The sequence below is a fragment of the Aristolochia californica genome, unplaced genomic scaffold, assembly GCF_029961685.1.
Source record: "Aristolochia californica isolate CCGP_79_NKW_82.1479 unplaced genomic scaffold, dmAriCali1.0.hap1 SCAF_1, whole genome shotgun sequence".
NCBI lineage: Eukaryota > Viridiplantae > Streptophyta > Magnoliopsida > Piperales > Aristolochiaceae > Aristolochia > Aristolochia californica.
Genome location: NW_027181770.1, coordinates 3,338,996 through 3,364,802, shown reverse-complemented (window position 1 = coordinate 3,364,802; position 25,807 = coordinate 3,338,996). Strand labels below are relative to the sequence as shown.

The window sequence follows — 25,807 nt, the reverse complement described above, 5'->3', positions numbered from 1 at the left end:
GGTTCAATGCCACCCCTAGGCCTCGCCCGCCCACCCTTTCTCCTCGAATCTGTGCATCGAGAATCAGAGACGATCAATAGCCTCGATAATTCTAGCTGCTTCGAGCAAATATTTTCTCTTTTCCCGCGACTCAAAAGTCTTCATTTTTCGAGTTTACTCCCAGCCTCTGTGAAGTGCATCAGTATAAGGCAATACATCTATTCTCTTTCTTTCATTCTTTCTGTGTGTTCTGTCCATCTCTGGGACGGAGCTCAGTTTATCTCTTTTATGTTTTCTTTCGTGGAGCGGAGAATTTTTGACACCTTGGACTGCTCAAAAGTGGGAATTGCACTTTCTTGAAAACCCTAGCTTAGGATTTTCTTTTGGAGGTTGTGTTGGTGTAGAACGGTGTTTTTCCCATAGGCTTTTCTATTGCTTGGAGTGCTGTTCGCGTTGAACTGTCGGTGATTCATGTTTCCTGGGAACTAGTGTTTGAATTAGAATTCGCGTTTAACTGTCGGTGATTCTTGTTTCCTGGGAACTAGTGTTTGAATTAGAATTCGCGTTTAACTGTCGGTGATTCATGTTTCCTGGTAGTGTTTGAATTATAAATAGACTTAGATTATAGAATCCTAATCACTTTGCAATCTCTTCGTAATTCTATAAATAGTTTACGCCTTATAATAATAATAATAATTATATATTTAATTCAAAAACTAATTATCTTTATATATATCATTATTTATCTCTATTTATATCACTTCTAAGGTGTTTTCTCGCGTCTGTTATTCTTTGTCTTGCTTTTGTCCGCCTTCAATCTGTTTTCCTTTTGAAAAATACGTTGTTTTCTTTTTTCTTGTTATTTTATCTCTAATTGTAAGTTTTCTTGTGATTCGTTGCTGAATTAGTATTAAACTATTTTGTCCAACCTGCTAGCAACTGTGGCAGAATTTAATGTGGAATATATTTGTTTTGGATGAGTCGTTCAGAGACTGGAGACTGCTCAGGTCAGACGAGTATATGGACGCAGACGCTGCAGGAAGAGGTTTCGACTGCCAGAAGGTTCAAATGGGGAAGGAGAATGACGAGAACGGTGTGGCCAAGGCCAAGGTCAAGGCTATACCTCCGTGTTGTCTGAAGGCCAGAGCTTCAAATCCAGAGCTTGAGGCGAAGTGCCACTCTACAGTTGTTTCTGGGTGGTTTTCTGGACCTCGCTCACGTCCTGGTTAATATCTTTAATATTTCTCTTTTCTTTTCCGTCGCTGTCTACCCATGTACTAAATTTTATATGGACGAATCTGTATGAGCTTGCTTCTAACTTTTTTTTTTTTTAATTGTTTTTGTCATTTTGCTCATTCTTGTAGATGGAGCAGGAAATGTCCTTTATTATAACAACCCCATGTGGCCTGGTATGCTTTCATCTTGCAGTAGGTCTAGACCGTGGCCAATAATATCTATTTGAAAAATCTTTTGTGCTCTGTCTGGATGATGTTTTATTATTTCATGATGTCCTTTCCGTACTTAGAGATATTAGATGTTTCCCTATATAGCATCTCATACTTTTTATTCACGAACCACACTATGCTTGCAGCAGTTTGGACTTGAAGTTATCTCTTTCACTGCTGATTAACCTTATGCATGTACCATATCATAGTAAGTAATTCGATACAGAATGGGTTTCAAGCCTCAGTGTCAGCTTGGAAAGCTAGGGGATATAGTTGATATTGATTCATCATCACTGTTAAGAGTATTTTCTTTATATAATAACATTGTGGAGGTTAAAATGAGGTCACTTTTATTGCACCCCTTTAATATCTAAATACGATGCCTCCAGATGGTGATTTAACATTTATGACTGAGAAATCAGCATGTTGAGTCTGATTGTTTGTGTAATTAGATTTGGTGAAATGGAATCCTTCTTAGTAGCTCCCCTATTAGAGGGACATGTAGGATTTCTGATAGATCCATAGTTGTTTTCTGTTGTTTTCAGAGCTCTGGTAGATGTTCTTTATTTTACATTATCTTTTAAATTAATCAAAATTTTGAACTCTGTATCCTCAATAATAGTTTATGGTCATCGTCAGTGCCCATGCAATACTATGACATGCTAACAGGCCTATGCTATATACCATTGTTAATGGCTCTTTTAGTTGAGCTTCTTTCTTGAGTATAGCATTATCCTGTGGCTCATGGTTCAAAATAGTTGGTTTGTTTTCCACGATTTATTTATCACAAAAGATGAAAAGTCTCATTATCTTTTAATATTCTGAAGTAGTACAAAGTGCCTTAGTTTTCTCGTGTTATTACTACATAACAAGCCCTGTTTCTTAAGCAACTCCAAGGTTGTTCCAATGGAAGAACCTATAGTGGTGCCAATGGGAATGTAGTGAGATGGTTCTTCCTAGAAGCAGGCAGCAAACAAGCTGCGCTTTTTCTTTTTTTTTCAAGCTTACCTCAAATGCATGGTACAAGCTGAGTTGAAGCTTGAGCTTAAGCAGACATAGTGATACAAAGTCATGTGCTGACTTTAGCTTGGGCTAATTAAGCTCATTGGCCAGCTTGGCTTGTTTCTTGACCTATATGAAAACTAATAAGATTTTTCATGCACTTTATTTAGATGAAACGTATTGTTCTATAAACATGTCTGATGTCTTTTTGAATTGCTATTTGTAGGAGAGGCCCATTCTCTAAAGGTTGAAGATATTTTATATGAAGGAAAGTCAGAGTATCAAGAGATTTTGGTGTTTGAGGTTCACTATTCCCACAAGTTTTATATTATTCAATTATGTAAAATGGATGTAGTTTTTGTCATTTTATCTATCTCTATTTTGTTTATTCTAACTTGGGGTATTTGTACTGGCTTGTGTAGTCAGCCACATATGGAAAGGTCCTTGTGCTTGATGGTATTGTTCAGTTGACTGAGAAAGATGAGTGTGCCTACCAAGAGATGATTGCTCATCTTCCCCTTTGTTCGATTCCATCTCCTAAAACTGTAATTAGCCAAACTCTTTCTCAGTCTCCTATTCATTTATCTTGTTTTCTGGATTAGGTTTGGTAAAAAATATGAAGTGTTATTGAGGCCTTAATGCTTGTAGTGGCTGCAGAATCTAGAAAGAACTTTATCTGTTTAAATTAGACATATTTCATGAAATCTTGAAAATCAACATATTTCACCAGGGATGTGGTGTAGTGTGCAAGTGTAATCAACATTCAGAAAAAAGAACTTCCGTGGCCTTGTCTTTATTTTAGATAAGGTTTCTGAAACTTGGGATGCACCGGTTGATGAGTTGGTTGGGAATTATTATTATTTATGTTTGTTCCATTTGATCAGTTAGTAATTTTAGTGGGACACTGTCAAATGCAGGTTTTGGTTGTAGGAGGTGGTGATGGTGGAGTTCTTAGGGAAATTTCACGCCATAGTTCTGTGGAGCGCATAGATATTTGTGAAATAGATAAATTGGTGATAGATGTAAGTATCCTTTTACCACTGATTGCATGTTGCGAAGGATCTAAAGTTTGTGTGTTAGAAATTCTATTCATCCTTTTGAATTAGCCAAGCTTGACATGTAATAAATAGTGAAGAGAAGGGTGACCAATAATCATGGTTTTGCCTTTTTTCCTCCCTCTTTTCTTTCTGTTCCATTTTTTACTTCTCATAACATTAAAAAACAATATTATCAATGTTGCCCTTAGGTGTGTAAGAAGTTTTTCCCGGATCTGTCCGTTGGATTTGAGGATCCCCGTGTGCGGCTTCATGTTGGTGATGGTATTTTTTTATTTTATTTTTAGTCTTTACAGGTGCAAGTGATTCTGTCTCATTTAATAGTAAATTGAACAAGTTATATTTTTTCTATGGATTTCTCGTAATATGCTTACATTTTTCAACTTTGGATGTCTCTGCGAATTCATAGCGGCTGAGTTTCTAAGGAATGCACCAGATGGAATGTACGATGCTATCATAGTGGATTCGTCTGATCCAGTGGGTAAGCTGTCACTCAAAGCTTTCAAGTTCATTGTATTTTATGTGGCAATTGGTCTGAGACTTGAAAAGGAGTTGGCTCTAAAATATATCCATTCTCCCAGATCTATTGAACTTAAGTAAAATCAGCTCTCTGTGTACTGCTTGTTGCAATCTACTTGAAGAAAACAATTCCTGTAATTGCAGTTGACAGTACATAAACAAATAAATAGAGTCTTACATCTCTTATATGACTGTATCTTGTCCTCATGTTTGCTCTTTTGGATTTAGGGCCTGCTCAAGAACTTGTTGAAAGGCCATTTTTTGAGACAACAGCAAGGGCATTGAGGCCTGGTGGTGTCCTTTGCAGTCAAGCTGAAAGTATGTGGCTTCATACACATCTTATTCAAGATATAATCTCTATTTGCCGGAAGACATTCAAAGGTTCTGTTCATTATGCTTGGACAAGTGTTCCCACATACCCAAGGTAATGGTGTATCTTTTGCTTATGTTCATATTATACACATAATAAGTTTAATGTCACTGGCGGCTTCCTGGTTCATTATCTCAGTGAGGTGATTCAGACCTAGACATGTATTTTTGAATTGTGATTAATATGCAGTGGTGTGATCGGATTCTTGATATGCTCAATGGGTGAGCCACCTGTGGATTTCTTGAATCCAGTAAATCCTATTGAAAAGCTTGATGGAGCAACCCAATTCAAGAGGGAACTCAGGTTCTATAATTCAGAGGTATCCTCTTCTCTCTGCATTTACAAATAAACAGATTTTTTAATTGCAAATGATTGCATTGTCCAAAATAACAGCCTATTTGCAGTGTATGAATAGAATGCAAGGATCTTCCAAAATTAGACAAATCATGATATCGATGTAAACAATACTGAATGCTAAGCTTGTCTACTGTGTGCACTTAATGGAGGAAGGAAGCCTCCAAAATTAGACAATTCATAGTATCAATGTAAGACTTGTACATGGTTCATTTATATTTAACATTTTGGTGGGGTTAGTGAGTAACTTTAAGAATGCTTGAGAGCATGTAACTGGTATATTTTTCAACAAACTCATGGACTTCTTCTGCTCACATTGATTCGTTGTATAAGTCATGGCGCTCGAACTTCCTCAACTGGGAAGAGTCGATGGCATGTCGACTTTAATTTGGATATTCCCTAATACAATAAAATGATGTTATCTTAACGAATTTTGAGCTTATTAGTGTGTCTGTTCTCAATCGAAATGGTGACAATGCTTTTATCAGAACGCATCTAATTTTCTTTTCTGCTAACTAAATTGATTGCTCCATGTTACAACTTATCAGGTCCACAAAGCAGCATTTGCACTACCATCCTTCGTGAAAAGGGAGATAAATGCCGTCTTGTGATTCTCTACGCTGACTGCACAGTGGAACAATTCAGAACACAGCATGTGCATTCCACCTCAAAGTGTAAAATAGAGTATGTAAGGCGACAGCCCCAGCTGCCATAAAACATCGATTGAGAGAGTTTGATTTTAAGAAATTGTGATGCCAAAGGAAGGCTTGCCTCCATTTTGATTGAAGAATTTATTGTCTTTACCAGATACGAGTGAGGCATTTCAATAATTCTGTCATTACTTCTCTAACTGAATCGCTTGATATTGTTCGTGTGTTAAATAGATTCAGGAAGCAGACAGTCCAGTTCGTTTGTTTGATGGATCGAGGTCCGATTCGTGTTATGTTGTAGACACAGATACTCTATGGTCGAACAGTATTTCAATCATCTGAAGCATTTAGATTTTAGATGCACAGAAGTAATCTAGTACAGATGTGTAAGGCACACGAGTCCAACTGCGGCCACATGATCCGCTCCGCGTAAATCAAGAAGCTGATCTTGTCTCTGTGAAGAACAACTCTAGCTTTGTTTCCTCATATACTGTTGTTCGAATTCTCAGAATTTTTGGATGCAATTTTGGTAACGATGTTAATCAGGCTCAAGCCATTGCAGCCAGATGCGGTCTCTCTTCGTAGGGGTGGCACTAAGTGAAACCCGCTGGCAAACCGTTCGAGTTAGGCCGAGTTCAATTCGAGTTCAAACTTGAAATAAGATATGTTTAGTATAGCAAGTCAAATTTTAGATTTTTTAAACTCGGTTTGTTAGTTCGTGACTTACTCATTAGTATAATTTTTTTTTACAAAAATACCCTTTGATTAAATTGCTCTCATCAATTCTTTTTTTAGTTGGTTGATAATTATTCTTATTTACCTCAAACCTTAAAGACAATCGGTCGTTCAGCCTTTTGAGTCCTTCATTAGTAAGCTCCATTACAAAAGTTTTGACTCGCATAACTTGTAGTTAAAATGGTATTAAGGTCATCATAATATATATTTTTTTTAATATTTATTTATTTTTAAAGTTGTAAATGTAGGTAAGAATTTGGGTCTCGGTTAAGATTTTTGGATTCGAACTCAGACTTTAATTTTAGGGTTTGAGACTATGCTGAGTTCTAGCTTGGTTAAGATCGATGCACCCCTAACACTGTTGGCTCTCCAATCGTTCTCCCCAAATGAAAGCAGAAAATTGAGAGTTAAGAGCGTGCCAGGAACCCTCGCATGGCGGTCAACAACGGAACAACCATGTGCGCTGCCACGTAGCCGGAACCTTGCGCGCCACGCCTTCTGTAATTAGCATTCTCGTCATTTTATATGTTCCCAGCACTGTGGTTCGAGGAGGCCAAGCTGCAGGAAGAAGTAAAGAAAAAGAACCAGGCGAAAGGGATAAAATCGAAGGAAAGCGAAAATGGAGAGTGAGGGTGTCGGCGACGAAGGGCGATTGGTTCATCTCTGCATCGAGGCGGCTACTCGGAGCAGAGTGAGCATCGAGAAATGGCGGAGGCAGCGGAGAACGCTTGAACGAATGCCGTTTCCAATGGCGGACGCGCTTCTTCGTCAACTCCTCCGTCGACGACTTGCGTTCCCTTCCTTGCTCGAGTACGTTTGTTATGCCTTCATGTCTTCACGTTCTGGTGCTCTATTTTGGTTGTGAATTGATTAAAAAGGAGGGCATTGAGGATATTGAATGCGGCTTTCGACCAAAACCTTTTTTTCTCCTACGGTGATGTGTAGGATGTAACTTGGGAATCTGGAGTTTATAACAGCCTTAAATTCTCTCAATTGTATGGACAGGGTGCTTTTGGCTGGCGAGCTTAGATTACGAGGACCCTCGTCATATTACAGACAGTCCAATATTTTGTGCTCCTAAAAAGGACTCTATAATGTTGTGAACCTTCATTGCTTTTATTGGAACAGTCGATGGGTGATAAATTGTTATGTTTCGTTATCCTGGTGAGAACCTGGGATCTGATTATGTTAGCTGGTACTTGTAGAGTCTTCCAGAACTGTATTGAAGAGATTGACTTGAACGGTGAGAGGTTTGTTGATGCGGAATGGCTGGCATATTTGGGTTCTTTCCGTCATCTGCGAACTTTAAACATTGCCGACTGCCGCGGTGTCACCAATTCTTCTCTATGGCCTCTAACTGGTACGTTTGTTATCCGATGTTGGCATTCGCCTAAAAGACACCTTATTAAGAGCTATAGACCATGAACATCTGTGTGCTAATTTCTTAGTTTCGATTTTTCTTTTGTGTTTTGGTATCTGATCAGATGTTAGTTGTTTTTTAGTCCTGATTCCTGTTTCCCTTTTTCTCTTGTTACGGTAGGAATGACTAGCTTAAAGGAGCTAGACCTGTCAAGATGCTTAAAAATTACAGACGCTGGGTTCGAGCATCTATTATCCATTCCAAATCTGGAAAAACTATTTATCTCTGAAACTCGGGTTACTACAAAAGCTCTTATGCGACTCTCTAATTTTAGAAAAATCCGTGCCTTGGATCTGGGAGGTCTACCTGTTACTGATCTTGCACTTTCTTCATTGAAGGTACACAATATCCATGTAACTCCCATACTTGTACTATTCAATTGCCATTTTCATTTTAGAAAATCAACTTAACCAGCATTCTTGGGTGTGCATAATTTCAACTATCATTTGCCTTTCACATGTTGTTCAGTAATGCTTTTCTTGCAATTCTTACAATGGAATTAACTGTACATCTTGTATAATGTAGTACAACGTTTGAAAGTATACCAAAACCATTTACAATTTTTACGCATTTACTCACATTGCACACAAGAAGAACTATTCAATTATTACAGATATAATGCTCACTTCTATCTTATCTTTAGGGATTATCCCAACTGGAACACCTGGATTTGTGGGGAAGTAAAATATCAAATATGGGAGCTGCTGACCTTACGGTGTTCCCAAAATTGAGTTTCCTGAATCTTGCTTGGACGAGTGTCACAAAGCTGCCAAATCTGCCATCTCTTTCATACTTAAATATGAGTAACTGCAGCATCCAATTTATATTTGATGTAGGGCCTGAAGCTAAGGCTCCTTTGCTGAAGCTTCTTCTTCTTGGAGCTGAGATTGTAGATGTGCATGGAGCCTTCTCTGCTCTTGACTTAAGACACCTGTCCTTCTTGGATATATCTGCGTCTTCAATTGATGATTTCTGTTTATTAGGAAACATGTCTGGACTAGAGCATCTAAATCTCAGTCACAGCAGATTGGTGGATAATTTAATCAATTCGGTTGCGAGTGCTGGGATAAATTTGAGATATCTAAATCTTGGCCATACTAGAGTTAGCTCTGACGGAGTTGCTGTATTAGCTGGAAGTATGCCAAATCTTGAAACTTTATCTTTGTCTCATACATCTGTTGATGATGCCGTTCTCTCCTACATCAGCTTGATGCCATCACTGAGGGAGGTTGATTTAAGCCACACAAACATTAAAGGTTAGACTTCCCATTCAGAATAATTACCCCGAAAGGACATTTTGCTGTGTATTTTGCCATTCTAAATTTGTATTTATGGCATTTTCTGCTGAAATTCCAGGGTTTATTTTCCAAGGGAGTAACAATGCCCAAAAAGATCTTTCACTGACAGCGCTTCAAATTCTGAATCATTTGAGAAGCCTAAATCTGGAAGAGACCCAGCTTAGGGATGAGTTCCTGAATCCTCTCGTGTTTCTAAGAGACTTGAACCATTTATACCTGAAAAGTGATTTTTTGTCAGACCTCTCTTTACATTCTTTGTCACTACTTCCAAATTTGATATCCCTTGGTATTCGAGGAGCTGTGTTGACAAATTCTGGCATTCAAATGTTCAAGCCACCTGCAATGTTGCAGATATTGGATTTAAGAGAATGTTGGTTTTTAACTGCTGATGCAATTTATGGGTTCTGCAAACATTACCCTCAAATAAAGATGAAGCATGAAATCATTCAGAATTCGCCCATGGACCAAGCAAGCAGCAGCAGCAGCTTATTCCTGCACAACGAAACAAAGAAAGGGACACCTTCAAGATCTAAACGGGGTAAACAGTCACATCTTCCATGTGAAACCCAGGAGACGAATTTAGCAGTTATGGGTAGGAAATCTCTCTTTTTTCTTTCCCCTTGCTCATTCATCGTTTAAACTGTCAAGTCACGTCCGATTTGATCTTGTGCTCTATAGATGAAAGGATAAAGTACAGCAGAGAGGAGTTGCTGAAGCTGCAGTTTTCAGAAGTTGCCCTCCAAGATACACAAGATAACGGTGTTACGCAGCCAAAAGTGCTAGTGGGAGAATTGAATAGAGTCACAATTTAAGAGCGAACAGAGTCTTACGATTCAGGAATTTGTTATTACCCCAGGAAGGCTCGAGGCTTAGGACCGTCTGGCATAGATCAAACATGCTAGAATTTTGCTAGTTTTACTTCTTCCAATTCTTGTCGTGCAAACTGTGTTACAAAGCCTACCAGTAAAAGCATACATGGAAGTCCAAGGTTGGATTTGTTTGTTTAGATTTTGTTTATTGAAGGTTATGTAGAACAGATTTGAGTGAAAACTGTAGACTAAGCTATCTCCAGACTGTTTCTTGTTAAGTATTATATGAGGGGAGTTTTGTAGATTTTTGTTAAATAAATAAGTGAAAGTTATGCAGAAATTACACTTTTGTTCGATTTATGAAATCTTATGTAGGAATTGGATGGAATCCGGTTAAGGCCGCTCGTAAGTTTAGGCTTAACTGGCTGAAGTCTTCCTTGCAAATCACCAGTAGTCACCACACGAACAGATACCTTTCTTAATATGGTGGAATCTATTCGAAACTCTGATGATTATTTCTCGACCAGAGGCCACTGAAATGAATTTAAATGCATTGTGGCAATCTCCACAGACTCAAAGGTTCTTAAATATCCCAATGGAGCTTGACAGGGATGAGCTTATTGAACCAAAGGCCACTGCAATCTTCTATCTATGTTGAAACAGGTAATGTTCCTTCTGTTCTTCCTCCACCTCATAGAGAATAAAGTTCTTATCTGGTACATAACCCATACCCTTGATTTTACAGGTCATTTCATCCAACTTCAAGAAAATCTCTTTCGCTCTTGGATGAGAGGTATCCCATGAAGTTAGATCTAAGGCTCATCCCAAAATAAATAGCCAACTTAAGAGGGTTTTTTTTTTCAAATTAATAAACTCAAGATCTTTGTATTCATTAATCGCTGTGGGACTATTCTTTAATAATACTCTCCCTCACGTGTAGGCCATATTTTATGGCTTTACAAGTAGATATTTTTAAGTGTAGGTCCTCTTTTGTGGCTCTACAAGTGGATAATTTAAGTGTAAGCTTTCTTTTGTAGTTTTACAAGTAGATAATTTAAGTGTAAGCTTTCTTTTGTGGTTTTACAAGTAGATAATTTGTGTAGGCCTACATATGAGTACCCGCTGTGCCGCTGTGATACTACGTGAAATTAAGTCCAAGATCTCCCACATAGAACTTATGCACATTATTGTTTACCTCTATCCAGCTACAGCCACCTTCCTTGGTTAGTTGCCTCTCTTTCATGTTGTTACTTATTGCAGCCGCCTCGTTCCTTGATGCATACCGATTGGATAATAGAACACAGGCAGTTGGATCATGTTGGTCCAGCTCTAGAACACGTTTTGCTGCTATTTCCCCAAGATCCATGTCCCCATGGACTCTACAAGCTCCAAGCAGTCTTCTCCATACCAAAGCATCAGCTTCGAAAGGCATAGCAGCTATAAATTCATGGGTTTCTTGGAGAAATCCTGATCTCCCCAGCAGATCAACCATGCATGCATAGTGCTCCATTTTTGGGCAATTCCATGAACTCTGTGCATGGAATAGAAATGGTCCCAGCCCTCTGCGACCAGTCCAGCATGGCTACAACCGGATAAAACAGCTATATTGGTAACATCATTGGGTTTAGTTCCACTATCAATCATTTCAGAAAACAAATCAAGAGCTCTTCTAGCGTAACCGTGTTTAGCAAAACCTGTGATCGTGGAGGTCCATGAGATCAGATTGCGGTCGTCCATATTGTTGAAAACCTGGCAGGCATCGTCAATGGCTCCACACCTTGAATACATGGAGAGAAGAGAATTGTTTACGGTGGAGCAGCGTGTTCGACGTCGCCATCGTCAGCTAGTCGGATTAGATGGTTCTTGAGAAGCTCGAAATTTGGGTTCTTCGCTCAGTTATCTGATTATTATCAACAATTATTTCAACCATCGATCATGATGGAGCGGTTGAGATGTCCATCCGATTTAAGAAACACTCACCACATAGCAAAAATCCAAAGCCTGCTTCCCCCTCCTACGACCACTGTAGATAATAATTTCCCCTCTCATTTTTCTCTCCTTTTCCTTATTTTTAGTAAAAGAAACCTGACAATTCAAGCGGGAATCAGATTCAAATTTTTTATTTATTCATGATTTTGTAATCTAAATGTTTCCTTTCTCTAACCTGTATTGCAAGCTTCGTCTAATCAGGACAAGGACAGAGCATGGTTAGAAGAAGAATCCGCCCATGAGATCAATGAAAGGTCACTTACTGGATCTAAAGTTCACGAATTTCAGAAATTATGATTTGATCCTATTTTCCCTTGTGAGAAAAATATTCCACTTTTTGTCGATATCAGTTTCGTTGATGATGATCTGATCAGTGATCACCCACATATACTGACAGTGACCAGATTAATCTACAGCTTCTCTTGGTTACCCCGCTTCATCGTCACGATGGACAACAATAAGCCGGCTTCTTGATTTCAACAAAAAACGGCAAGGAACCCCGTCTCACTTTGGTTATAAATAGAGAGATCATAAGCAGAAGGCATTACAAGAAGAGAGAAAGATCAGTAAGACGCCAAGAGCTTAAAAAATGGCTGCTGCTTACAACAAATCTGCCCTGGTCTTCAATTTGGTTTTGATGCTCTCTCTTCTTCTCGTCGTCTCAATGGCTGACGGGAAAGTTTTCGACTGTAAGCCTGCATGGCTCTTCTTTTTGTTAAAATTCTACAAAATCATCTTTCATGTTTTGTTCTCTATAGACTCCAACAGTCCCTGTAAACTCAAGCTGTTTCTTGCATATAAATAGTCTTCTCATTCTCAACTCTTATTTATCCGCATCTCTTTTGCTTTGAATGCAGTTGCAGTTGGTTTCCGCAAGAAAGCCAGCCCTCCAGTCTGCGATTCTGTGTTTGGAGTCCAATCAGGAAACACTTGCTTTGCGGTTGAGCAGCTCTTCAACATTACCGCCAAATCCTTCAATGGCCTCAATCCTAACCTCGACTGCGACAAACTTTTCGTGGGTCAGTGGGTCTGCGTTGCAGGACAAATCTGATCTCAGCTAATCAACTTCGCTGTTGTTTGCCGTGCATATCTATGCATTGAATAAAGAAGACTGACTCAACCCAGTTCTTTTTTTCTTTTTTCACCCAGAATGCAATGAAGCGAATTAATATCAGAATTTCTCAAATCATGTCTCTTTCCCTTATTTTCATTCTTAAATGGTTATCGTCGACTTGACAACACCCGCCATGGGCGACGACGAGATGTTCTTACTTCAATAGATTCGCCATGGAGTTCGACATTCTCTCACAGTTCTCTAATTGAAAATTTGATAAATAGGGTGTTATTGGTACACAGAATCGATTCATATTTGACAAGCAGTTTATATTCGAGTTAGTATCCTCAAGTTTTTGTAATCTCGCACTGCCGGTATTGGCTCTTGTTTTAATTCATGATTTTAAAGAGAGACCCACGGAGAGAGGTCACATAGAGGAAGGTCAAACTGAACAATGTGCTCTACGCTCCTCAAATAGATTGATTTACAACAAAAGCAACCGGTTGAATGTAATCCATAATTATAAATGGCATGTTATTTACATTCCAGTTTAAATAAGTAGTGACTTCTCAATAAGATTGAGACAAAAGAAACTTCGAAAAAAAGAAGCCCACAGCACAGAACAACTTTCTATCATCAAGATCTTCTGCAGTTGATTCTTCACTTGGCACTCTTGTATAGCTCATCGACGACATTCTGAGAGTTCAAAGCAAAAGTCTAAAGTTATTGGCAGAAATAAACTGATATAATGTCTCATATTACTAAATACAATATAAGCTAAGACTTTAATCCTCCCTACAGAAATAAAGAAACTTCTGCTAGGACTTCTTTAGTATAACTATTTTTTGAGAGATCTGTAACTGATCGACTTTTAAAGATACCGATCCTGAAGCATTCGAGAGTTCCAATTGAAAGTGAGCAGAATGTAAATATATGGTAAGAAGCAGTTTTCACTGGGAAAAAAGGTGGATGAAAAGCACGCATGTGGATCGATTGGGAAGGAACTCAGTTCCAAGACTTGGTCGCAACAAGCACAAGATTTTAAGATACCACCAAGTTTTGGAGGTGATGCTACTATGGACAATGCCAAAATGATGGCGGTCAGAATCATGTTAGAGAATGCAGTAACACAACGGAATTCTGAGAAGTAATTTTTTTAAAAGAAGCTAACCTGGTAGTATTTCAACAACTGAGGCCGTTTTTTCTTGTATGTTGGTGTCAGAAGATCCCTTTCCATATCAAATGGTTCCGGCTCTAGGTGAATGGCCTTCACAAGTTCAAAACCTTTCAACTGCAAAACAGAAGTTTAGCCTGTCAGAATCACCAACTGAGAACATTCAGGAATAGAGATAAAAATCAGAAAACACATCTAAGGCAACACAAACAAATTGAGATGAGTAGGTTATATACCTTCTTTGCCTTGCCAGTCTTATTAAGTTCCCCCAGAATGTACTCTTTTGCCTTAAGATTAGAACATAAGGCAGTATAATCCCCACTTATGCCTTTCTCCTCAGCCCAACGCTCAAGAGCTTGCACATTAGGATTAACAACAGCAACAAGGAATGACTCAAAGCTGTTCCCATAAATCCATATCTGGAACACAAATTGAAAGTGCTGATCTTGTAACCAGTATCTTTGCATATAGTCGATAGGGAAGTTTAGAAAAAACTAATGTCATAAAGAAGTTACTGGCCTAACCAGGGAACAATAAAACAAATAACAGTTAATGATCCGAGTCTTATCCTAAATATGTTGGATAGCTCAAAATTAAAAGGTTATGAGTTTAAGATATTGAGACATAAGCATAGATAGGCTGCAGTTAAAGAACATTGAAAACACAGAATCCATCAGGTTACTGAATCAAGTTAACACAGACAAGACCTGATTATGTAATCCACCTACTGATATAGGAATAGGTCTATGAATAGGTAGGTACATACAGACATGTTTATATGGATGGAGGGAGGGAGGGAGGGAGGGAGGGATAAATAGATAATGAATTGATGTTCATTCTATTAATAAATTGGTCACACAATTAAGCAGCTACTGCTGTAGACATACCGAGTCGATCTCAGGAACAAGACCATATATGTTTTCCAGATTCTCAACAGCCACATATTCTCCTTGAGAAAGTTTGAAGATGTTCTTCTTTCGGTCAATTATTTTCATTGTTCCATTTGGTTGCCACTCACCCACATCACCTGAGATAAGTGATCATTGTTGAAGTTCTTGATGAGAAAATGTAGTGATTCAATGACAGGAAGAAACTAAGCATAACAAATGAACGAGAATGTGAAATAGTGTGTCAGATACTGGGGGATACTGTAAGAATTGTTTGACTCAGGCTGGGTCCTATTACACACCAGAATAGAATATGAAAAGACAAACCTGTGTGGAACCATCCATCAACCAAAGCTTCTTTTGTTAGGTCTTCTCGTTTATAATATCCTGAAAAAAGTGTATCCCCTCGTATACAGATTTCCCCACGAGGTGTACTGGAGTTTGCATCATATCCCATCTCTGGAACAGACTCTAAGCAAACATCCACATTTGGCACAGGAGGGCCCACCGTACCAAGCATTGATGGTTCATTAGGGAGGGAAACAAAAGTTCCCGCACAAGTTTCTGTCAGACCTGCAGGGATAATAAAAATATGTCATACATAAATTCATTGTACTTCAATGAAAGTGTTTGAGACAGATATGTAAAATTCAGATCGAGTAGAATCCAATGCACATGATAGTTCCAACTGAGAGGTTCCATAAATTCATTGTACTTCAATGAATGTGTTTAACACAGATCTGTGAAGTTGAGATCGAGTAGAGTCCAATGCACGTGATAGTTCCAACCGAGAGGTAGGTCCAGCAATAACAACTGGCAAAAATACTGAAAATAAAGACACTTAGCATGAAGACACTAGACAGGTTGATGAGACCAAATTCGTAAATTCATACTCACTAAATTGAAATATTTTTAGCTTCACCTCTAAGAAGTGTGCTACTGGGTACTGAGCAATGATTCTTAGAAACAGCAAGTAATAACAAACTATAACACTGTCCTCAAATCTGAGTTTACTTGAGTAAAAACAACCATAAATGTTGCATAAATAATGTCAACTTATTACCTCTGCACCAAAAATTTAACAGCCAGTTCCACCATTCTATTGATAGACTACATTTGAGAAAATAAGAACACCCAAATTGTTCACTTCAACAAAACTCAATTATAAGTTAGTTAATCTGTTTGGGGCATTAGTGGTAATGATGTCAAATAGTTTATTTCAATAAAAACCCTGTAATTATAATTGAGAAAATGTCTCCAAAGATCAGCTAACTGTTTAGGGACGGACCTGCACCCAATTTTAACATGGCATAATAGCAGGTCATCTATTCTAACAGGCTTAATCCGTACCTTGTTTATTTTGTACCTGGTTTCTGTTGTTCAGATCTCAAGCCCATTGTCCATCCATTGCTCCCTCGGGAGCCCTTTTAATGGAATCCTCCTCTCATTGTTATTTAAGAAAAAAAGTATTAGTGGGAATAATCCCACAGATTAATGTCAAGAAAAAGTCATGCGGTCTTTATTAGTTGGGAAAATGCCTCCTAACTTCGACAAGTTATTTGGAATAGACCTAGACCCAAGTTGAACATGTATCAAAGCCGACTGTCTATTTAGCTAGGCTTAGTTTGTGTCGCATTTAGTTTGTACCCCTTTTGTGTTGTTCACAACTTAGGTTCATAGTCCACTTGGGCATGCCTAGATGTGCAGAGTATTAGTGAAATGATCTCACATAGAGTAATTTCAAGAAGAACCTTATGATTATTAATTGACTAAAAGGCCTCCTAACTTATGCTAATCATTTTTTAATAAACTTAAGACCCAAATTTAACAAGGGCATCTAAAGACAATAGAGCCACTTTAGCAGGTGTATGTGGCGCATAAACATGGATCTTGTATTCTTGTCCAATAGGTTATTCCTATATAAATCATGTTTTGATTTTTCTGAAGGATTGCTACTGATGCAGTTTGTATTTGTCTACCAATCATTCAAAAAAATCAAAGCATTTTGATTATGCTCTTAACCAATAGAAAGCATCTAAATTGATTAAGTAGGAAAAGAAATCCATAGAGGATACATACCATAGCCTTGTAATACATGAGCACATGTCACCACTCGTAAATAAGCTTCCACATGGTTGGCGAGTGGAGCAGCTCCAGATAGGATAAGTCGTACATTGCCACCTAATCCTTGCTTCACCTGAAGAAATCATCATAGAATCAATATTTGGTTGCCAGATATTGCATGTGAATAATTTAAATAGAAGTAAATTCATAACCAGTACGTATATACCTTGCTGAAAACAATTTTGTCAAAAATTCGAGCTGCATCTTCATGTTTAGAGCCCTTCTGCATGTTGTGTTGTTTGCTGCAAAAATTTTGAACACATTTTAATTAAACCACCATTAGTTAGAAGCCGCAGGAAATGGGGTGCATGTTTCTTTGTTGTCAAAAAGCAAATGCACATTCCTTTGTGGATTGGTCATAGTGTGCATGTGTAATCAACCTAAAATAAAAATACATAATACGGGAGTATTTCCAATGTTTCACAAAGAAAAGGAGAAGATCCATTCCTAGAGCATCCAGCCTCGTCTGCATTTGGACCTGACAATCACATGATACCATTCCACTTCATTTTAAAGTGTCTGTTTAGGTTCCATCCCAGTCCTTAAAAACATGTTTTTAGCAAGGGTTACAAAGGCAAATTGCCCCTCTAACTGAACCTGTTTTGTTTCTTTGCAAAAATACAGTCAACACACATGGTACCATTTAAAAGTGTTTGATGTGGCTATTATGTCCAGTAACACTCATGAAAGCCCATATCCTTTTTTTCCCTTAACTAATGAAACCCTACATCCTTGATGGCTACTCATTTTATCCTAAAACTAAACGATGACTTCAAGATCCATTACAATAGTAAACCATAAGACGAGCTGAAGAAAGGGTCCAGGCTTCCAATGTGAAGAACTGTGTAACTGAGAGATTAAAGGAAGAAAAAAGGAGAAGAAAAGAAGCAGAAGAGAGAAAGCACTGCTGTTAAGAGATGGCAGTCTCGCTAGAGGCCTTAATCAACCCCTAACCTTCTATTATTCATTGCTTAAGCAAAACCACAATAAAAAGACAACTATGCCCCTCCTTACAATACCACCTCTTTACATCCAAGTATTTGCTAATTCCCGACATATTAAATTACAATGACACTAGAAACTCTTCTAAACCTAGAGGAACATAAATACAGACTGTGAAAAGACATACAAATACTCTTATTTCTTTTTTTTTTAATGACAAATACCTTTATTTCTTTTTTTTGAAATGAACCCTTATTTCTTAACACAATGTAACAAAAGAATTTCGCTCAGATATACAAATACCCTTATTTCTTAACACAATGTAACTAAAAGTTTTTGCTCAACTCTTTAATCGGCCAAAGCTGGTCATAAACTCTGATCAGGAAAACATTCTCATTTGTATTAAAGCATATAAATGAAAACTCTCATGTAATAGGCACAATGATTCAGAGTTGATGATGGCCACTTGTTTATCAATCCTCACTCTAATTAGAATTCTTAATAGTTGAACTGTTTTATCGGGATAATGTCTATTGTGCTACGATGCTCATAGTCAAAACAATCAATGTTTTCCAAAATTAGATGGATATTATGCTCTGCCCACTTCTGTACCAAACATATCATTGTGAAAATAGATCAAACTATGAAATATAAAGTATGGGTTTCATCTGATATAATTAAATAGAATGAGCAAAAATAAATATGAATTTAACTGAGAAACTAGCAGAGAAACAGACGGAAAGAACAACTTGGGTCCACCATTACATTCTATATGGTGTTTCAGGTCTTATGTACTGTTATATATCTCTTTCCTATGAGAAATTTACCTTGTGATTGTAAAGCAAAAGATACCTAATGCAGATTCCTACTACCAAATATGCATCAAGCCAAATTTCAAAATTAAAGCAATAATAACCAAACATTTTTTTAAAAAGAAACAAACATATTTGTTTACAACCAATGTGTTTCATGTTTGAAATCAATATTAGATCTACAACTGAAACTGTTCTATCAATAATATCATGTTCAAAGTTCAAACTCCCAAAAAGGATAGGAAAAGAACATGCCAGGAAGGAAGTCAGACTGATTGACCTCCAAAGAGAGGCAACCTGCAGGCAAACTTGCTAGGGCAAAAACATCTTGGAGACCACAATGAACTAATATAGATAAATAAGACATGTGCATGTAGAGAAGTAAAAAGAGAGAGAAAAAATGAAACCATGCTCTCTGTGAATTAGGCCAATCACCATTTCCAATAAGAATCACCAAAATAAAGAACTTGACATGAATGCAAATTAGCATTAAGTGTATCTTCCAACATTGGTAGTTCATAATTATAAAACTTACTATGAATATGCAACATTAAACAATGTACTCTTCAAAAGGCCTCCTTTTGCTATCTTCTCGGTCAGTCCTGGAATGATGTTTCAAAAATGATGAGATTTTGTCCACAGGAAGGGAAAAAACAAACAGAAACTCAATCTGTAAAATACGAAGGGAATAATATCTCTCAGAACATGTCAAAGAGACGCATCAGAAATACCATTGTATATCCTATCTAGCACACGAGGAACAGCACAGAAGATAGTCGGCTTCAGCTCTCCAATATCTTCGACCAATAATTTGACATCCTAGAGACACCAAAAACAAATTACCAGAGATGCAAATTACAATACATTACTGAAGACTGAGTTCAAGGGACTTACCCCACGCCAAAATCCTATTGAGGCTCCTGTATAAATGAATAGCTCCTCAATTACCCGATCAAAAATGTGTGCCAATGGTAGATATGATAAGTAAACATCCTTCTCGGTCAACTGAATACATCGAGGAAGAAAAAGCATAAAAATTAACATCAGATTGAAATAATTAAACCACCATACATAGGTAAGTAGTTTACAATAGTAGCAAAAAGGTGACCTTGTGTGGGTTATGACTTAACCTGTTCATTCACACTTTGAAGCAGCTTCTTCACTCCAGCAATAAGAGTAATAATGCTTTTATTGGAGATCATGACACCCTTTGGATCGCCAGTTGTTCCACTAGTATACATTATGGTACAGATATCTTCTTTCTTCATACTGGGAAGTTCAAATTGCTGGTTGTCACCCTGGTTGGCAAATCAAGCATAAAAAATGAGAACTGATGGTTCATAGACTAAGACTACAAAGAAGGCCTCATGTATCACAATAACGCCTGGTGATAGGAAAGTGAAACACAAGCTCCATTGGTATGATTCAAAAGAACCCGATGAAGTGGACCTCAACATAGAAATATAGAACCTGTTGGGTGCAACTTCTTCACTCTTAGATTGCAGTTTCATTTTATCTACATTAATTTGCATAGAGACTGTATGTCAATATACAGAAACAGCACCCCTACCATTCAGATCCATAGCCAATCCAAACTGTTAATAATGATTTTTTCTTCGGGCTATTAACCAAATTAGTTTTGCATAAGAAAGGATAATAGTGTGCCAACACCTTTTTGTATTAAAGTAAAGCTTAGCAGCTCATAAACATAAGCCAGGTGAATAAAAAATTATAGAACTGGAGGCACACTGCCCAGCTGCAAACTCACATGTGTGCTCTCATGCACACACAAAATCTCTTCTAATTTCAAATAACTGATTGAGTGACTTCCTGGATTCTAGAGACATCCTTCTCAACCATAAACACAAAAAACAAAAACAAGTCATAGGCTTATATAAAACAACAAATGGCCAATATAATTAATTTAATCCACTTACCAGTTGTAAAAATTCATTCCAAGAATATATTGCCACACCAAACTTCTCAGACTCTTGCTTTTGTTCGGTAGTGACCTCACCAAAGCTCACAATAGCTGAAATGGTAAAATTAGTACAAAGTATTTCCAGTAATCTTGGAAAACAGATGAAGAAATGGGAACTTACTTTTCAAGAAGTTAGTTGTATTAGGAAGTGTCTTCAGCACCTGTATGACAGAATCTTATAAGCAAAAAACTCATCAAAATCTCACTAATCCTTCAAGACATAACTAATGCCTTCTAGATCTGCTGTCTGATTTCATATCTCGACATCCCAGACAAATGTAAGTCACTTGAATGCAGGCTCAGCAATTCAAATATTCAAGAGTAGTTCTAATTTCACTGAGAGGAAAGGTAAAGTGGATGGCAGAAAAGTAAAGCGAGGGCTCGGGAAAACAGAGGAGAAGAAAGGAGAAGATATCAAGAAGAAATCATATCTCCACTACCTGTGAGTAAACTACATGTACCGTACGACAGACATTGAAATTTTTAAAATTTACCGATCTAAAGAGAGGAGAAAAACGTTCTTCTTTGAATTAGAATATACCTCTATAACCTTCTTTTCCTCAGAAAATGCAATGGAGACTTCTGCATGGTTTATAATAAATTCCACAGCACCAGCACCTACAGTCATAAAGAAAAATGATAAGAAACTTTACCAGAAACGCTCACCAGCAGAAAGTAGCACAGCAAATCAGTTTCAACGGACTCCAACAAGTGGCTGTATGAATGGGGAACCACAGGGCCCCCTCATCAAATGTTAACAAGTGAACATTTTATTTTTTCTCTAATCATTTCAGGTAGCTGTCACTTCAGTGGAACCAATGGCTCCTCAGAGGCATAGATGATATTCTTCACAAAATAAATGCAACAGAAAGACCTTCACATATCCTTAAGTGGCTTGTCAATAGGAAAAGAAAAAAAATGCGTACATACCTAAGGTATCATATAATGGAACACAATACATGCCATGAGCATTACAGGCCTGCATCAGTCACAAGACTAATGATAAGGAACCACTTCAGTCTCAAAAAGATTAACTTCTGAATAAAGAATGGAGAAAAAAAAAAGTAACACCAAAATTAAGAATAAAATGCAACAGCAAGATCTATAAGAAGAGAGATCTGACAAGGTGAAAGAATCAAGTTTAGAAGACATATATACCTCCATACTCATAATCCATTCAGGGCAATTGACACCATATATACCACATCGTCCACCCTGGGGAAAAATATCCAAGATCACTTACAAGATTTGGTGGAAGAAGATATAACAACACCACTAGAAACATAGATTAAACCACAGAATCAAAAAGAAAACTATGGATAAGATAGCATTTCTTGAATCGAGATAATTGATACATTACAAGAAGGAAAGATCAGCAAAGACATAGGGAAGTACCCAGGTCAGACGTCATAATTTTTTATTTTTTAATTGTAATGTTTGCAAAACATAAATCTGTTGTGTGGATGAAAATCTATTAGTCATGCATTTTTGTACTGATGGATCTATGGACTTCTAGACTGATAGCTTTGCATCCAAAACCATTCAAGTCTTTTTCATTATTTAAGTTGTTATCTGGGTTTCTCAGGATCTAGTGGGACCTCCATATTTTTTTCAACAAATCTAGCCGGACCTCTTTAATGAGACTTTCATCTATTTTCATTACCTTTGTGCTACCTATAGTGACCACGATGAGCTATTTCATAGAATTCCATCTTTTAGGAACATTGAACTTTACTAGACACTAGAAAAGGCAAAACAAAGTCCATCAAGTCATGAATCATTTATTCTAAAAGCAAAACCTTGTGCTTCCCTTATTTGCAAGTATGATCGACCTTTCTTGGTAAATGAGTAGTTCACATCACTTAAGTGAACTCACTCTGCTCTTTCAGACATCATCACGGATCTTTGATAAAAGAACAGATACTTTTGTTCTCAAATGAAACAATATATTTTAACAAAACAATGAGCTAAAAGGATCATCACTCGAATGAATTAAAACATTAGAAAAGAAGATCTTACGGGATCAACACCACAGCTGCGAATAGATGCTCCAATTTTTAACACTTCATCATAGACTTGTTTATATGTGCGCCACACATATTTACCAGCCTGTATCAAAGTTGAGCAAAAGAGAGGATAAGCATGAAAGCCACCAAAATTTGAATGCATAAACACATAAAGACAATTTTGCACTGAAAATGAAGAACAAGGAAAGATGATCACCTTTCCATCAACAATTTCTCGATGACCCAGCATTCTATTTTCAGGATAATTCTCAACAGAAATTCTGCAACGGAATTCAAGTGTGTTAGCACCTTGACAATTTTTACGGCCTTCATTTTGTTCCTAATTCCAGCTTGGAAAAATGCAATGAAAAGACATACAAGAGAGGTATTTGTAGCTACTGATATGTTTATTGTGTCAAGGTAACCACATTCAACACTGAAGGATGTAAGTGTATAGGTTCAGGTTCAAAACTGTGTATGTTTTGCATTTTCGTCAGCTCCAGATATCAACGTGAGCAGCTGAGCAAGTATCTGACCATAATACAGCCGATTAGGTGACTAGAGGTGGTTGTCCCAGTGTTACATAAAGTGTAACATATGATACATCTCAAGATTTGGAGGGTAACATTACATTACACCTTCAAGCTTAGTCAGGATGTTACAGCCCAAGTTCTGGACATTAAATAACATACAAGGTCCATTTTGTCTCAGAGTTTGGACAATACCATATGGACACATAAACCATGCACTGGCCCCTGCGTGGAACCATATAAGCATGTAAACTGTGAACAGCATATTCAGGCATATTGAGAGGTTAGTCCAGATGATTGTAACTCATTCAATAAGAGTTACGTTGAATCCCATTAAATGAGGTTAGTCCAGATGATTGTAACTCATCCATACGTTTTGTGTGTGTGTGTGTGTGTGTGTGATGTTTCTAGTTCAAATTTAAATTTCTCATCACTACTTGAAACACGTCCAAAAGTTCAAGAGCATCAAATTATTTTGGCACCTTCATGTCAGAAACCGTATGCATTTACTGCCCCTCTATAGTCAATCCTTAATTTTAGACAGTTACTGAACAGGTAACGTACTCATAAAGCCCAATTTGCATCACTAAAATTGTGAGATTGAATCGCTCGAAATTTCTACGAAGAATTACGTTGTTTAAAGTTGAAGTTTTTATCTCTCGTCACTACAAGAAGCCTCAAAAGCCGAAGGCCCAAGCGCATAAAAGCAAGTTCGCATCTTGAACGTCAGAAGCTGTAAACTTTTAGACTCTACATAACGTCTAATTCTAGATTTCAGAGAGAACTCTTTATTGTCTACACAGTTATACGACAACTTCGCCTCGCTAATTTGTAATATTACGTCAGCAAAAAGTTAGAATGTACAAGAAGATGTTCTTACTGCAGCAGGCATAAATTCAACACCAATGCAACATCAAAATTTTGGCAATCGACAAATCTAGTTCTCAACTCTTTCAGAAAAATAAATAATTAAAAACAGACAGCAAACACCCGCAGACTTAACAACTTTCGAAATTTCTTTCTTTTTTTCTCGGTGCAGTATTTATTAAGACATAAAAAACAAAAAAATTCATATAAGATCAACAAAAAAACGAGTCAAAAGTCCAGCGACTAATTTAAATCCCCAAAAAAAAAAAAAGTAAACAGTAGACTAAAAAAAAAAAGGAAAAATGAAAGAACAGACCTGAATATATCCCAGCAGCTCCCCATTCCTTCCGGAGGGACCGGAAACCCATCCTTCGCAAAAACGCTTCTGTAAACTGGACCGACAGACGGTCTCCCGTCCGCCGCTTCCTTCGATTTCTCGATCTCAATCAGGTACTGCTTCTCGGCCATTTTCTCCATTGCTCGAACCGCTTTCCCTTCAAAAACTTCTCCCTGCTATTTTCGCCTTTGTTTCGGTAACGAGGAGGGGGAAGGGACCACGCTATTTGAAGAAACACAATCTAACGAAGAGAAGAAAGGAACTGCAGCAATCGTCCGTTTTAGAAAACTTTGGTGGCCAATGCCATTAGAGCTGTTTCAAAGCCGCTTAGCTGCTAAATGGCGGATGTCCACGCCCTTTTGACTTGTCAACTATTATATTTCACTCGCGTACGGAAGGGACCATCGACTTCTCTTTCACACTCTTTCCAGACGGCCGTGCTACAATGAACAGACATAACCATGAGAAACCCATGAGACGCCTTCTAAAGTTTCAAAGTTGCGGATCTAAGATTTAATGGTTCATCAGCACATTTGACTTGTGGGAGATCCTTTTTGCTTCCTATTATAGCTTAACTTATTAAGCCGTTTAATGCTCTTTTTTTCAATATTATTTTTTATTAATTTTAACAATAAATTTGTCTACCATCTACAATTACAACTAAAATCAGACTCGAATTACTCAAAATTCAACAAATAAAACTAAGATTTTTTGTTTTCTAAACTTTTCACAAAAATATTTTTATCTAAAGGTTTATTAAAAATGTGTGCATTTTATCGAATTATAAATCCATATTGCCCAAATTAATCTAACCCAATAAGATTAAAAAAAAAATGTCAGTCCCAAACAACCCATTTGATTAGTAGGAGAGTTGGTTCAACTTATCTAACTTCCACTTTGAGTCATGTAATTAATATTAAATAAAGCATTGATTACATATAAACATCACATAGCCTAAAAAACACAAACATTGAGTCATGTAATAAATATTAAATAAAGCATTGATCATATAATAACACCACATAGCCTAAAAAAACACAGACAAGAGTGGGCGGTTTGACGGTGAACGAAACAAGAAGAGACGGGTAGAAGACACTTTCAATAAATATTATTTTTTAATATTATTATTTATTAATATTTATTAATATTTATTATCATTATTTACACGTGTGGGTCTGAAGTCTGGAACAATCCTTGTCACTCGAGAGGTCGAAAATCCCGGCGACTGTTTGCCAGCCGCAGAAACAGGGATTGCGTGAAGTTAACGGGGGAAGTCCAGATTTAGCTTCTGATACGCTTCTCACCGTATATTTATCTGCATTGCTATAACGTACCGATTTTAGCTACCCTCGTGGTTAGGCGGCGTTTGATTAACAACTTGTCGTGGGGAAACCACGCCCGGCCGTCGGTTTGGGAAGTAGGTCTCGCCGTGACGCACGCGTGCATGTGACTGACACGGTTGTTTAAA

At 37.5% G+C, this 25,807-nt stretch overlaps 3 protein-coding genes across 9 annotated transcripts; 2 read left to right on the top strand and 1 right to left on the bottom strand.

Moving 5' to 3' along the window:
- Positions 1-62: 62 nt before the first annotated feature.
- On the top strand, positions 63-5,768 carry LOC137956141 (spermine synthase-like). Of its 5 annotated transcripts, none has more exons than XM_068803505.1 (11): positions 63-188; positions 969-1,204; positions 1,344-1,388; positions 2,653-2,729; positions 2,849-2,971; positions 3,344-3,448; positions 3,673-3,745; positions 3,891-3,962; positions 4,229-4,424; positions 4,560-4,689; positions 5,273-5,768. In XM_068803505.1, the coding sequence occupies exons 2-11, from the start codon at positions 1,000-1,002 to the stop codon at positions 5,333-5,335; spliced, it is 1,089 nt and encodes a 362-aa protein (XP_068659606.1). In that variant the 5' UTR covers positions 63-188; positions 969-999; the 3' UTR covers positions 5,336-5,768. The 5 variants fall into 5 exon arrangements, with proteins under 5 accessions (XP_068659606.1, XP_068659612.1, XP_068659628.1 ...); XM_068803511.1 differs by lacking the exon at positions 63-188 and adding an exon at positions 223-318; XM_068803527.1 differs by lacking the exon at positions 63-188 and adding an exon at positions 344-368.
- Positions 5,769-6,689: 921 nt separating this feature from the next.
- LOC137956130 (uncharacterized) lies at positions 6,690-9,955 on the top strand. Of its 2 annotated transcripts, none has more exons than XM_068803485.1 (6): positions 6,690-6,919; positions 7,315-7,469; positions 7,650-7,867; positions 8,173-8,785; positions 8,886-9,419; positions 9,506-9,955. In XM_068803485.1, exons 1-6 carry the CDS (start codon positions 6,729-6,731, stop codon positions 9,637-9,639), a joined length of 1,845 nt encoding a protein of 614 aa, XP_068659586.1. In that variant the 5' UTR covers positions 6,690-6,728; the 3' UTR covers positions 9,640-9,955. The 2 variants fall into 2 exon arrangements, with proteins under 2 accessions (XP_068659586.1, XP_068659593.1); XM_068803492.1 differs by having other exon boundaries at positions 6,882-6,919; positions 7,115-7,469.
- Positions 9,956-13,180: 3,225 nt separating this feature from the next.
- On the bottom strand, positions 13,181-24,659 carry LOC137942609 (long chain acyl-CoA synthetase 4-like). Of its 2 annotated transcripts, XM_068788321.1 has the most exons (19): positions 24,319-24,659; positions 22,823-22,886; positions 22,619-22,708; positions 21,758-21,814; positions 21,530-21,578; positions 21,141-21,217; positions 20,721-20,760; positions 20,556-20,650; positions 19,749-19,916; positions 19,513-19,623; positions 19,350-19,437; positions 19,154-19,220; positions 17,031-17,106; positions 16,820-16,937; positions 15,068-15,313; positions 14,741-14,880; positions 14,090-14,272; positions 13,851-13,970; positions 13,181-13,375 (listed from the first exon to the last, which is right to left on the bottom strand). In XM_068788321.1, the coding sequence occupies exons 1-19, from the start codon at positions 24,477-24,479 to the stop codon at positions 13,340-13,342; spliced, it is 1,986 nt and encodes a 661-aa protein (XP_068644422.1). In that variant the 5' UTR covers positions 24,480-24,659; the 3' UTR covers positions 13,181-13,339. The 2 variants fall into 2 exon arrangements, with proteins under 2 accessions (XP_068644422.1, XP_068644431.1); XM_068788330.1 differs by lacking the exon at positions 19,749-19,916.
- Positions 24,660-25,807: the final 1,148 nt, after the last annotated feature.

Bases quoted from the DNA above. Each gene is read 5' to 3' on its own strand.
- LOC137942609 (XM_068788321.1), bottom strand. From the start codon at position 24,479: ATGGAGAAAATGGCCGAGAAGCAGTACCTGATTGAGATCGAGAAATCG. The intron at 19,624-19,748 runs GTTAAGTCATAA...CGATGTATTCAG, and splicing joins TTCAAAGTGTGAATGAACAG to TTGACCGAGAAGGATGTTTA. The intron at 19,438-19,512 runs GTAAGTCCCTTG...TGGTGTCTCTAG, and splicing joins CAATAGGATTTTGGCGTGGG to GATGTCAAATTATTGGTCGA.
- LOC137956141 (XM_068803505.1), top strand. From the start codon at position 1,000: ATGGACGCAGACGCTGCAGGAAGAGGTTTCGACTGCCAGAAGGTTCAA. The intron at 1,205-1,343 runs GTTAATATCTTT...TCATTCTTGTAG, and splicing joins TGGACCTCGCTCACGTCCTG to ATGGAGCAGGAAATGTCCTT. The intron at 3,746-3,890 runs GTATTTTTTTAT...GCGAATTCATAG, and splicing joins GCGGCTTCATGTTGGTGATG to CGGCTGAGTTTCTAAGGAAT.
- LOC137956130 (XM_068803485.1), top strand. From the start codon at position 6,729: ATGGAGAGTGAGGGTGTCGGCGACGAAGGGCGATTGGTTCATCTCTGC. The intron at 7,470-7,649 runs GTACGTTTGTTA...TTGTTACGGTAG, and splicing joins TTCTCTATGGCCTCTAACTG to GAATGACTAGCTTAAAGGAG. The intron at 7,868-8,172 runs GTACACAATATC...TCTTATCTTTAG, and splicing joins TTGCACTTTCTTCATTGAAG to GGATTATCCCAACTGGAACA.